This window comes from Pelophylax lessonae (genome assembly GCF_965119305.1).
Source record: "Pelophylax lessonae genome assembly, chromosome: 2".
In the NCBI taxonomy this organism is placed as follows: domain Eukaryota; kingdom Metazoa; phylum Chordata; class Amphibia; order Anura; family Ranidae; genus Pelophylax; species Pelophylax lessonae.
The window spans coordinates 122927774-122941908 of record NC_138769.1 but is presented as its reverse complement, the minus strand read 5'-3'; the positions used below and the strand labels follow the sequence as shown (position 1 = coordinate 122941908).

Genomic DNA, 14135 nt, shown 5'->3' with positions numbered 1-14135 from the left:
TTATAGACCTTATACCCTTGAATCTGCCATTGCTGAAATGGCACAGATCGATAGAGCTGAGTTATTATCTGGATCTAAAAATAAGAACAAAGATCAGTCTGACTTTGCAAAATGGTCTTTTTTTACTAATTTCTCTACACAGCACAGGTCCATTAAGAAAATATTTTCAAAACATTGGAACGTTCTTAGAAACGATCCGGTTTTGAGCACTGTTTTACCTGGTCGGCCATCCATTACATTTAGGGGAGTTCCTGCATTGAGAGGGAAACTCGCCCCCAATGTACCGGATGAACTTATTAAGCCCAAAAAGTTTTTTTCTGATCTGATTGGGTTCTACCCTTGCCGTAAATGCAGGGTATGTGACTACAATTGTGACAGAAGAAGAAAATTCACATCTTTTCAATCCACTGTCACTAGTAGTGTATACCAGATAAAATTCTTTGCTACATGTATAACCACTCATGTCGTCTACTTGATGACCTGCCCATGCAAAAAGCAGTATGTAGGGCGCACTATTAGGTCATTCAATGTACGGGTTAATGAACACATTACCAGTATCATTACAGGTAAAGATAAAGTATTCAGACCCTTTGCTCAGTATTTAGTAGAAGCCCCCTTTTGATCTAATACAGCCAGGAGTCTTTTTGGGAAAGATGCAACAAGTCTTTCACACCTGGATTTGGGGATCCTCTGCCATTCCTCCTTGCAGATCCTCTCCAGGTCTGTCAGGTTGGATGGTAAACTTGGTGGACAGCCATTTTTAGGTCTCTCCAGAGATGCTCAATTGAGTTTAAGTCAGGGCTCTGGCTGGGCCATTCAAGAACAGTCACAGAGTTGTTGTGAAGCCACTCCTTCGTTATTTTAGCTGTGTGCTTAGGGTCATTGTCTTGTTGGAAGGTAAACCTTCGGCCCAGTCTGAGGTCCAGAGCACTCTGGAGAAGGTTTTTGTCCAGGATATCCCTGTACTTGGCCGCATTCATCTTTCCCTCGATTGCAACCAGTCGTCCTGTCCCTGCAGCTGAAAAACACCCCCACAGCATGATGCTGCCACCACCATGCTTCACTGTTGGGACTGTATTGGACAGGTGATGAGCAGTGCCTGGTTTTCTCTACACATACCGCTTAGAATTAAGGCCAAAAAGTTCTATTTTGGTCTCATCAGCCCATAGAATCCTTTTTCTCACCATCTTGGAGTCCTTCAGGTGTTTTTTAGCAAACTCCATGCGGGCTTTCATGTGTCTTACACTGAGGAGAGGCTTCCGTTGGGCCACTCTGCCATAAAGCCCCGACTGGTTGGAGGGCTGCAGTGATGGTTGACTTTCTACAACTTTCTCCTATCTCCTGACTGCATCTCTGGTGCTCAGCCACAGTGATCTTTGGGTTCTTCTTTACCTCTCTCACCAAGGCTCTTCTCCCCCGATAGCTCAGTTTGGCCAGACGGCCAGCTCTAGGAAGGGTTCTGGTCGTCCCAAACGTCTTCCATTTGAGGATTATGGAGGCCACTGTGCTCTTAGGAACCTTAAGTGCAGCAGAAATCTTTTTGTAACCTTGGCCAGATCTGTGCCTTGCCACAATTCTGTCTCTGAGCTCTTCAGGCAGTTCCTTTTGACCTCATGATTCTCATTTGCTCTGACATGCATTGTGATCTGGAAGGTCTTATATAGACAGGTGTGTGGCTTTCCTAATCAAGTCCAATCAGTATAATCAAACACAGCTGGACTCAAATGAAGGTGTAGAACCATCTCAAGGATGATCAGAAGAAATGGAAAGCACCTGAGTTAAATATATGAGTGTCACAGCAAAGGGTCTGAATACTTAGGACCATGTGATATTTCAGTTTTTCTTTTTTAATAAATCTGCAACAATGTCAACAATTCTGTGTTTTTCTGTCAGTATGGGGTGCTATGTGTACATTCATGAGGAAGAAGAATGAACTTAAATGATTTTAGGAAATGGCTGCAATATAACAAAGAGTGAAAAATTTAAGGGGGTCTGAATACTTTCCGTACCCACTGTATACCTTTAAATCCTACCATCCCTATGGTTTAAACATTGAGTGGGACATCAACGCTTTTATAAATACAGCATAATGTGCATTTTTTCTCTCTTTTTACCAGTTCCCCATCTTCCTTTTATCTCCGTTTTTAACATTTTTATAAAATGAGCATTTCTATAAAATGATTTTGCACACTATTGTTTTAATTTATTCATTTTATTGATTCATTAATATATAGGTTTTATCTATTCAATAATGTGCACATCCATGTTTTTATACCTTTAATTGGTTTTATATACATGTATGTATGTATGTATTGTTTACTGACATATCCATTGGTTCTGTGTCACCCTGTTTTGCTAATTAAGTTGGGATTTCAGGTTTAATCCACTCCCTCGGCTTGAGATGTGTCGGGACATTTAAGTTTAGATTCTTTCTTAATAAGTTCTCGTCCTTTGTCCGCCGATTTCGTTATTTTTGACCATGTCGCGCCGCTATGACGCCACTTCCGCCAAGTCCCGGATGTGACGTCGGCGCGGCCGGGTCTTTCCTGTTGACGTCGCTGGAGGCGCACGATGCTAACATCACTTCCTGTGCGGTGAGTCTAAGTGATGTCGCTTCCTTGTTTATCTCGGAAGCGATGACACTTGACCCCTCTTCATTCTGGCGGTATTTTAAAATGAGGCGTGGAACGCACGCCGATATATTTAATATATTACTTCCTGGTCCACCACCTAATTGCCTTTATAGGCTTTTTTGGCGCTTCTCTATAATGAGGCTTGGAACACACGCTGGTGTGTTCCAGGCATTTCCTGTTACTCATTACCTTAATTACCTTTGCGGGTTGATTGAACCAATGGGTAAGTTATATATAATGGACACCACTTTGCTGACATAATATCTTTTGAAAAAGGCAGTTGTGCCGAAACATGTAAAGAGGACTTCAACCAGCTCAGCTGTATATGCTTGATACACTTACAGACATCCGTATTCAAAAGGCTTATCGGCTATTTTACTAAATAAACCAGTTTTAGCAATATTACGCTATGTATACCCCCCTCTTTTTTGATATATCATCCATCATTTGGGAGTGGAGATTCTGACGATTACATCTGTCAAGGACCCATTCATCATCTTCAGTGGTCGGTGAATCTTGTGGGGATATATCCATACCCTTTTCAAGCCCATTTGACCCCCTCGCTGTATAGCTTGGAGGTCCCATCCATCTGGTGAGCGCAATTCACATTTATCTCCATTGGTGGCGTGATTAGCTGCATGCATTGGTGTTGGGAATAGCTGCTTGATATGCCATTTTATTACGGATGTCTGTAAGTGTAGGGGCGCCCTCATCCGCTTCTGGGGTTAGGGGACGTCTTCGCTTCTTTCCGGAACCTTGGACTACCTTGATTCAGGACAGATGGGTTCACGAACTGATCTGATCAGGGTACAAGATCGAATTCCGGTCTCGTCTGTCGGACAGATTGTTCCTGTCCAACCTGCGCCTCTCTCCAGACTGGTTAAGGGGTCTACGGGAGGCGGTACAGGATCTACTGTCCCAAGGGGTGATTGTGCCAGTTCCCTCTCAGGAACGCTTTTAAGGGTTTTATTCAAACCTGTTTACTGTGCCCAGAAAAGAGGGCAAGTGCGTCCAATTCTGGGCCTCTCAAGGCCCTGAACCACTTTGTGCAGGTACAGAGGTTTTGCATGGAATCTATTCGAACGGTAGTGGCGTCTCTACACCAGGGAGACTTGTTGGCCTCCATAGATATCAGACGCATATCTACACATCTCTATCTACGCTGGTCACCAGCATTTTCTACACTTTGCTGTAGCAGAGGAACATTATCAGTTTGTGGCATTACCCTTTAGTCTCGCCTCCGCATTCCAGGGTGTTTACCACAGTACTGGCCCCGGTGTTGGCATTGTTGCGCCAATGGGGGATTGCTGTACTGGGGTGTCTAGACGATCCTTTATTGAGCGCAGACTCTCATTCAGCCCTGACGGTCACTGTCAGCTCCCTGCAGGAGTCCGGATGGACCACTGATTTTAAGAAATCCACCCTGATACCTTCCTTGAGACTGGCTTATCAGGGCCTGACTCTAGATTCAGCCTTAGCGAGGGTCTTTCTTACCCCAGACAAGCTGCAAAAGTTGCAGGGGGCGATCCGGTCGTTGCTGGCAACAATCTGTCCTCTCTGCAAACTTGCATGCAGGCCTTGGGTCTGATGGTATCGACCTTTGAGGCGGTTCAGTTTGTTAAGTTCCATACCAGACCTTTTTAACGAGAGATTCTGGTCAAATGGAACAAGGAACCAAAGTCCTTAGACAATTTGATTCGGTTGAGCTGCAACACCAGAGCTGCGCTATTATGGTGGCTTCACTCTTCAGCACTATGCCAGGGCAAGTCCTTCCTGCCATTGTTTTGGATGGTGGTAACCACGAACACCAGACTGGGCTGGGCCGGTGTGCTGGGGAGGTTCTGTGCCCAGGGAACCTGGACAGTAGAAGAGTCAAAACTACCGATAACTGTTTTGGAGCTCAGAGAAATAAAGCTTTGTCTGAGCCACTGAACAACTCGTCTGCAAGATTGTCCGGTTCGGATTCAATCGGACAATGCCACGGCTGTGGCTTACATCCTTTGGGTCGGTATTGGCTGATCTATGTGTTCCCTCCGCTGAAACTTCTGCCAAGGCTTCTTTGCAGAATAGAGGTGGAAGGGATTCTGGTCATTCTGGTGGCTCCAGACTGGCCTTGCCGGTCTTGGTACGCAGACCTAGCAAGGTTGGTTGCCAATGCTCCTTGGAGACTTCAGGAAAGATCTGCTGACTCAGGGTCCGATCTTCCATCCTGCTTTGACTTTAACGGCATGGCTGTTGAAAGCCAGGTGTTGAGCGATAGAGGTCTTGCTGACTCTGTGCTTCCTACGCTCTTGAATGTTAGGAAGTCTTCTTCCAGGAAGATATATCATCGTACGTGGAAATCATACATTTCATGGTGCGAATCGCTGAAGGTGCACCCTCGTTTGTTTTCGGTTGCTAGGGTTTTGGCCTTTCTGCATAAAGGGGTTGAACAGTGGTTGGCTTTGGGCACTATCAAAGGTCAAGTGTCGGCCTTAGCGATATATTTTCAACGCCCGTTAGCTACGCATGCCTTGATTTGTACTTTCATTCAGGGTGTGCGCCATATAGCTCCTCCGAGGCGGTTCCTGCTAAATCTGGTATTCCCTGTTCTTCAAAAGCTTCCTTTTGAGAACATTAGGGAGATTTCTCTGCTTTCATTGTCTCAGAAGGTTGCCATTTTGGTGGCCATCACTTCTGCCTGCAGAGTGTCTGAATTAGAGTTGTTGTCCTGCCGTTCACCTTATCTGATGGTAACACAGAGATAAATTGATACTCCGAGCAAATCAACATTTTCTCCCTGAAGTGGTTTCTGATTTTCATTTAAATTAAGATGTCATGCTGCCTTCACTCTGTCCCAAGTCCAAGCATCCTAAGGAAATTGCCTTTCATTTTTTGGATGTGGTTAGAGCAATCAGAGCATCGCTGGCCCTACCATGGGTCTCACTGGGTCCATTGGACCCAGGCAGCACTTGCAGAGGGGCAGCAAATTGGCTCCCAAGATTTTTTCATTCCAGCAGTTTTTTGTCATCAGTTTGCGGCATGTTACGGGCAGCATTTCCCCATCTCATGCTACCGCCCGTAGTGCAAACTGATGAGTATGAGGAGGTGGATGTCTCCTCTGGGGAACATCCCTCACGTGATCATGGTGTGCGCAATGACATCAGACATCAGTGCACTCCATGTCACGCAGGGCAGGCTGGATCTTCTAGGGCGGTGCCGCGGCAGACACAGTAGTGATAGGACTGACGACAGATAGTGGGTGTTTGGTGGACCAGTCCGGTGGTGAGTTACGAAAGAAGATAACAGTATACAGTATATAATATTTTCTAAATTTTATATTTATATAAAATAATGGATGAATGGATGTGGGGGGGCCTTTTGTTGGTTTTTTTGTTTTTTTGGGGGGGGGGGTGGGCAGCATTTTATTCTTGCCCTGGATCAGAGTTTACCTTGCGGTTACTGAGTCTTTTAGAAAGTCAAATGCTCCTTTTGTCCCTATTGAGGGTCCTCATAGGGGATTGGCTGCGGCTGTGGTGACTATTTCCAAGTGGATCAGGCAGACGGTTGTTCAAGCTTATTAACTGGAGGTTCAGGTTCCTCCTTTCCCAGTGACGGCGCATTCTACTAGAGTGATGATTGCCTTTTGGGCTTTTCATCATCAGGCGTCAGTGATGCAATTTGCAAAACGGCGACTTGGTCATCTGTGCATACGTTCACAAAATTCTACAAAGTTAATGTGTTGGCATCTTCGGATGCTTTTTTTGGCTGCAGGGTTTTGCAGGTATGCGGTTTAAAGAGAATCTTTTTTGTTCTCTTTGAGGGTGTATGTTTTTACTAGGTGAGCTCCAGTTATTCCTGGTTGAGCTCCATATTACCTGGTTGGCTATGTTTAGCTTTTGGGGAGTTAAATTGTTTTTTGCGTTGTCTTCCCACCCCTCGTATTAATACTGCTTTGGGACATCCCAATGGTCTAAGAATATCAGTGGTCTAAGACAGTGGTTCTCAACTCCTGTCCTCAGGACCCACCAACAGGCCAGGTTTGCAAGATAACTAAACTACATCACAGGTGATATCATTTGCTGCTCAGTGATTGCAGTATTCTAGTCTGCATCTCCCCAAGGTAATACTTAAAATCTGGCCTGTTAGTGGGTCCTGAGGACCGGAGTTGAGAACCACTGGTCTTAAGATGGAGCTGCGTCTGTCGATGAACAATAGAGAACTGGATTTTTGTACTTACCGTAAAATCCTTTTCTCTGAAGTTCGACAGACGCAGAACCCACCCCTCTGCTTCTGAGTGAATGGGGTTGTTTTGTCTTTTAAACACTGCTTGCAACGGAACTGGCTGCTATAGCAGAGTGTATGGTATTATGCCTGCAGGGACAGCCCCCATAGGCGTGGTAAAGCTTTTTAATGCCTAGTGCCTATTCCTGATTGGAGGAGCATAACCCAATGGTCTAAGAAGATATGGAGCCGCATCTTTCGAACTTCAGAGAAAATGATTTTACGGTAAGTACAAAAATCTATTTTTTGCCTATACTTCTACTTTAAGCAGCCCATAGTCTTTTTTTGATTCTTGATTCTCCCATTCACACATTCCAAGTGGATTGGGGGAATCCAGTGGCTGTGCCTTTGTCTTCTGACAGGGAGACTTTCCATATAATGCAATATTTTCAGCATCCAGGGTATACCCCCTACAATTCATAAAGTTAGCTATTGGGAGCAAGGACCGCAACATCATCCATGATTATCCTAGCCCAGCTATTCTCAAACTTTTTTGAAGAGCCACAGTATTCACTTTCCAGGCTCATGGAACCCCTGCTACTAATGACTATATTAAAAGTTCACAGTACATTGTGATGGTCACTTCCCCCTCCCCCCTCTTACAGATACAGTAAGGGTAAAAAGTATTTGACATCCTGCTGATTTTGTACGTTTGCCCACTGACAAAGAAATGATCAGTCTATAATTTTAATAGTAGGTTTATTTTAACAGTGAGAGACAGAATAACAGCAAAAAAAAACAACACATTTAAAGAAAGTTATAAATTGATTTGCATTTTATGAGTAAAATAAGTATTTGATCTCTTCGCAAAAAATGACAGTACTTGGTGGCAAAATCCTTGTTGCAATCTCAGAGGTCAGATATTTCTTGTAGTTGTTCATCAGGTTTGCACACATCTCAGGAGGGATTTTATCCCGCTCCTCTTTGCAGATCCTCTCAGCTCCCTCCACATATTTTTTTTTGGGATTAAGGTCTGGAGACTGGCTAGGCCACTCCAGGACCTTAATGTGCTGCTTCTTGAGCCACTCCTTTGTTGCCTTGGCCGTGTGTTTTGGGTCATTGTCATGCTGGAATACCCATCCATGACCCATTTTCAATGCCCTGGCTAAGGAAAGGGGGTTCTCACCCAAGATTTAACGGTACATGGCCCTGTCCATCCCTTTAATGCGGTGGAGTTGTTCTGTCACCTTAGCAGAAAAACACTCCCAAAGCATAATGTTTCCACCTCCATGTTTGACAGTGGGGATAGTGTTCTTGGGCTCATAGGCAGCATTCCTCCTCCTCCAAACACGGTGAGTTGAGTTGATGCCAAAAAGCTTGATTTATTATCTGTCCACAACACTTTCACCCAGTTCTGCTCTGAATCATTCAGATGTTCATTAGCGAACTTCAGACGGGCCTGTACATGTGCTTTCTTGAGGAGAGGGACCTGCAGGATTTCAGTCCTTCACGGCGTAGTGTGTTACCTTTTGTTTTTTGGTGACTATGTTCCCAGCTGCCTTGAGATCCCTGGTGAGATTCTCCCGTGTAGTTCTGGGTTGATTCCACACCATTGTCATCATTGAAACTCCACGAGGTAAAATATCTTGCATGGAGCCGCAGACAGAGGGAGATTGACAGTTATTTAGAATTTCTTTTATATGTGAATAATCGCACCAACTCACCCTCTCACCAAGCTGCTTGGCAATGGTCTTGTAGCCCATTTCAGCCTTGTGTTGTCTACAATCTTGTCCCAGACATCCTTGGACAGCTCTATGGTCTTGGCCATGGTGGAGAGATTGTAATCTCATTGCTTCTGTGGACAATTATCTTTTATACAGGTAACAAGCTGAGATTAGGAGCACTCCCTTTTAAGAGAGTGCTCCTAATCTCAGTTTGTCACCTGTATAGAAGACACCTGGGAGCCAGAAATCTTGCTGATTGATAGGGTATCAAATACTTTTTTAACTAATTGAAATGCAAATCAATTTATAACTTTTTTGAAATGCGTTTTTCTGGATATTTTTGTTGTATTTCTGTCTCACTGGTAAAATTATACCCACCATTAAATTATAGACTGATCATTTCTTTGTCAGTGGGAAAATGTACAAAATCAGCAGGGGATCAAATACTTTTTTCCCTCACTGTAGCTTAAAAAAAACATTATTGATAGTGGTTTCTCATCTAAGAGGCAAAAGCCGCTCACTGCTTATGGACCCCCTCGCAACCTCTTAAGGAACCCCAGGGTTCCCCGGAACCATTGTTGAGAGAGGCTGTCCTAGCTTCTTACCATCTGATCCTAAATGGAAAATATGCCTACTTTAAAGAGTAATTAGATTATTAGCAAGTACAGCTGCATACAAAAGAAAATGGCAATCTGTTAATTTCTCTCTAGTCTATCATTATATATCAAGTAAGTCGATCTTCACTTTTCACATACCTGCTTTATGGGTGCCCCATGACACCCCATGGGAAATAAAAGACAAATCTTATGGCTCTCGGAATGAAACCACTGGCACATTTGGAACCACAGTTATATATAGATTGCAGCTTTAAAACTAAACATGGGTGATGGCTCTGTGCATTAGATGGGTTTATTTTATTGACCATGCAATATATAATGACCCTTTTGGATGTATATCTGTATATACATTTTTTATCAGGATGTATATTTTATTTGTAGGGGACCTCTATTTGGCATTTTCAGTTGCCCTTGTGTTTGCCTAGGGAGGGGATTTTAAAAGGGAGTTATTTTTTTGGATATTTTTAAATATGCTACTAAACTGTTAGGTAACAATGTTATATTGTATGTTATTTGGATATTTTAGGGGGTATTCTGTTTATTTCTTAAAAAAAAAAAAGAAACTGTTGCATGATTTTCACAGTGACCCCACCTCATTTGTCCTGAGGAAGCAGACTAAGTCTTTGAAACACGTTGAGATGAGATGCCATTCCACCATTGGCCATGATTGTGCTATACGTAGGAAGTTCTTGTATTGATGACAACGTTTAGTTGAGTATTCATTAAGGCAATAGTGTTAGGCATGTCATGTGAAATGGTGCTTATAGTCCATGAAAGATTGTGTATCAACCTGAAACTTTGTTTTGTTGTAAATTGTATATATTTGTAACAATAAAAATAAAGTACTTTTATATGTGTTTCTCCGAGTGGTACATGTGTAAGTCTGAATATATTTTCATCCAAAGGCATAACTAGAACCTTCAGGGCCCTGGTGCAAGAAACTATGAAGGGCCTCCTGGACCCCTGGCCGGGGCCCTTCCCCTCAAGCCTGGGGCTCTTCCCACTGATCCTGGGGCCCTTTTCTCTCATTGCGGGGCCCTTTATTACGGTCCCGCAGCGGGACCCTTTCTCAAGTTCTGCAGTGGGCCCCCTTCCTTCCATCATTGGCCTCCCAACGGTGGTAGAATGCCAGGGCCTGGTTGCAGGTGTGACCTTTGCGATCCTGGAAGTTCACCCACTGGTGTCAGTAGTTTTTATTTTTTTTAGAATTTAATTGTATTTTTTTATCATTTTATTTTTTTTACAAGGTCACTGACTATGACTCAGTCCATTCAGGAAAGGGAGGAGCTGGTAAAGCTTACAGAGGAACCAATCTCCTCCATTTTCCACCTGCAGCTATAGGAGGAAAAAGGTGGACAGTGATTTCTCTACACGCTTCCCCCGCTGCCCCTCCTATCCAGGTGTACAGGGGAGCCACACAGGCCCCCTGGAGCATGGGGCCCGATTGCAATTGCAACCCCTGTAGTTACGCCCCTGTTTTCATCTAATGTTGGTGAAAATACAGATATAGTACCAGCCTGGTCCTTTTTTAGCTATATTTGGACTGTTGGACTGGACAAAGGCTAAAGAAAGGAATTGGGGAGTTATATTGTCATCTGCTGCTATTAGATGCTGTTTTTTTTTTTTTTCTTTTTATCATCTATTCACTTTATCAGTCTTGAGTGTTGTCTATAAAATTATTTACACCAGCCAGAGTCGTTTAGTAAACCATATTCCAGTATTTTGCAAACAAATGAACTTCGCTCAACCTCCTGGTTGTTATAATCATGCAGCAGGAGACAGTCTCCCAACTGGGCTTCTGTCTGTCCTTACCATTTGAAAGTCAACTCTAAAGTATATACATGATCCACAGAGTTTATTTATTAAAATGAAGTGGTCTAGTATACTGCAGAAAACGAATGCGTTTTTGCTAACCGAGCCTTACTCCTAGCTAGTCTATTGTCAAGAAATAGCCCAAATGCATACTTTTGGTTTTATTTCATCTAAAAAGCTTATTTACAAATGAACAGAGTTTTGGTTAGTATGCATAATTTCCTCTGTAAGCCTTCATTATTGTACTTTAAAGAAATGTAAAGTCATTTACATTTTTTGGGAGGCAATGATCGAATGGGGCAGGGCACTGCAGCCCTTAATTAACAGCAGCAAAGCAAAGAGGTCAAACAGGGTAGAAAGCCTTGCATAATGTTTTACAGAGTTGGGAAGGCTTGCCCTCCCTCCTCCGTTGCTCTTGAACTGGTGTACACTCAAGATATAAACCATTTTAGTTCAATCTCAGTTTATTAAAAGTTGGTTTTACATTGCAGACATAGAAAAAGATAGTAGACAAGGAAATATACCAAGCACACGGTATCTCTGATGTAAAATATACATTTCAAAGAACAGTAATAGAACAATTAACCAACAGAGAACAATATACAGAGAGCTGTATACAACGACAAGGCATGGCGTAACGTAGCAGTGTAACACAGAAATTGCATAGTTGGTCTAGTTGGTTGGTCTAATTCCAGGGTCCAAACCTCGAGCCCACAGCTGTTGGTGGGAAGGAGGGAGTACCAAAAAAGGGTGTAATAGGGCCTTGGGGTTTAGAGAGGCTCCCAGAGACATTCAGGCGATCCCAGGCATGGAGCGACTGATGTGTGACACTACCCAGGGCTGACACTCCTTCGGAGTTCCGCTGGGGTCCATGGCAGGGCACGTAAATAATACAGGGTAAGGTGGCGCTCCACTCAAACCCATAGTTTAGTTGAATTATTATGGAATCAGTCCACTACCCGTGTTAGTAACGCCGCCTTATGGTAAAGAGCGAAGTCAGAAACCCCAGCTCCCCCTCGAATTAGGAAGGGTGAGCATTGTATATTACAATCTAGGGTGGCAGGTATGCCATATGAATCGTGCGAAGCTTTTTAAAGTAGTAGGTCAGGATGTGGATAGGAATTGCTCGAAACAAGTATATAAAACAGGGGATAACGTCCATTTTTAAGACGTTGATCCTCCCGAACAGACTGAGTCCTAGTATGAAAAGGTTTGAAATTCTCTGTGAAAAAGGCGAGATGCTCCAGAGGGTAAATTGATGCCCAAATAGCGGATGGACGAGAACCTGGTCTTAAAGGGATAGGAGCTTGAGATCTGTCTTCTCGGCTTCTCGGGTTAAGGTAATGTTCAATATTTCAGATTTGTTGAGGCTTACTTTAAAATTGCTCATAGTTCCAAATTCCCGGAATTCCTCCATGATCACAGGCAACAACATTTGGGGTGAAGTAACATATAGCAACAGGTCGTCTGCAAATAAGGCACATTTGGAATGTAAGGGGCCGACTAATACTCCACTGATAGAGGGGTTATTGCGAATGGGAACAGCAAGATGTACCACGAGGACGTGAGAGTTAACTGGAGGACAGTTCAGTATCCCAATGTACACGGTGTTTGGCATTAGTAAAGGTACCCCATGTGTAAGGTTGTGTGCCTAGCATAGCCCAGAAGAACTTGTACCATGGTAGGCCTCCTATGTGACAGACACTTGGTGCCAAACGAGGAGAGAAGGAAGAAGTATCACCCGTCCTGCCCCCCACCCCTACACGTATTTCAAGATTATAATTTTCATTTCTGATAGTAAATCACCTTTTAATGTTAAATATCTTAATTTAGTGCACTAAAATGTTACATATTCATCCATGAATGTCATCAAAACAAACCATCCTTACCTGCTGAGAACAGTTTTTTGATAAAGAAGCAGAGCCCATTCATATAGCCTTGGGAGCTTGTTCTCATACCATTCTTGGCAACGAAACACTGGAGAAATGCAGGATACAGCTGTCAAATAACTAGATGAGCCACATTCTCCTAAATAGGACAGTAGAAGTCCAGACCCCAGCCCTTCACTGACCGCAAAAAGCATGGAACTTGGATGCCTAAAACGAATATAAGTAACTGCTTCTCCCAAATCTCCCGGTTCACCAAAATCTTGTAGCTTGAGGGTTGTTAACGGGCATTCATTTTGGCCCCGTCTGTTAAATATGACAGGGTAGTACCCTTTTTCCAGAGCCTGAAAACAGAGGTTTTGAATGTTTCTTGTTAATTTTCCAAAGGGGTTAGGAATGACCAGGAGCAGTGGTGGGTTGCCTGTAGCATTTGTGCTTCTTCTCATCCTTGAGCTTTGTCTTGGGCCCACTACCCAATCTAAAGCAACAAGTCCACCATCTGCAAGCTGCAAGTGGTCTCTGCATAACTCCAGTGGCCTGTCAGCTGGTAATAAGTGTTGAACAAGAGTCTGAAGATGAGGACTGTTCTTCCACCAGCAACGAATTGGCTCTTGCTGTGATAAACGCTGGATATCTTTTAGAAACCAATTGGCAAGAGCTGATGATTTGCATATCAGTTCATACCCTCTAGAAAGGTAATCTCGGGAACTTCCAAAAACAACTCCATGGTAGTCCTCTCCTTCACCGCCAGCTTTTTTCTTCTTATATCCTAATAGAACTTTGCTAAAAATGTTAAGCAGAAGCCATAGGAGAGAACAGAAAGCACTCCACAAAGCTGATACCGCAATCATTTTCTGTGGCTTCAGAGATGATGTGTAATCTTTTCTGATATGTTGTCCTTGAACCTTTCATCAACACAAACATTTTTTCATCTCCCTTACTTAGCAAGTGCTTTATTTATTTAGGAAGTTTGCTCACAATTGGTTTTGGGATTTAGAAGAGGTTGAACTGTTTGTGTGCCAGATTGTTTGAACAGTGATTCATGTTTATGTTTAAAAAGAGCCTGCAGCTATATCCTCTGTGTCAGTGCCCTGCTGAGCTATGACCTGTTGGGAAAGGTACTATTTCCTATTAATGAAATAAAATCATTACTGTCCAGCAAGCCGTGCTTCATTTACTTCTCTTTGGGATCACAGAAGCATGTTTAAAATATCTAGAGACAAGTGTGGAAGAGCTGATCACAGCGTCGCCTAAAGAGAA

The 14135-nt window shown here is 43.3% G+C and overlaps 1 protein-coding gene across 1 annotated transcript in view; it reads right to left on the bottom strand.

The window, feature by feature from the left end:
* The window catches only part of ABHD15 (abhydrolase domain containing 15), a 29584-nt gene extending 15793 nt beyond the window's left edge, over window positions 1-13791 (bottom strand). The window contains exon 1 of the mRNA XM_082246557.1: window positions 12879-13791. Within this exon, the coding sequence (XP_082102683.1) occupies window positions 12879-13726 (848 nt within the window). The 5' untranslated portion in view covers window positions 13727-13791. The remainder of the gene's footprint in view (window positions 1-12878) is intronic.
* Window positions 13792-14135: the final 344 nt, after the last annotated feature.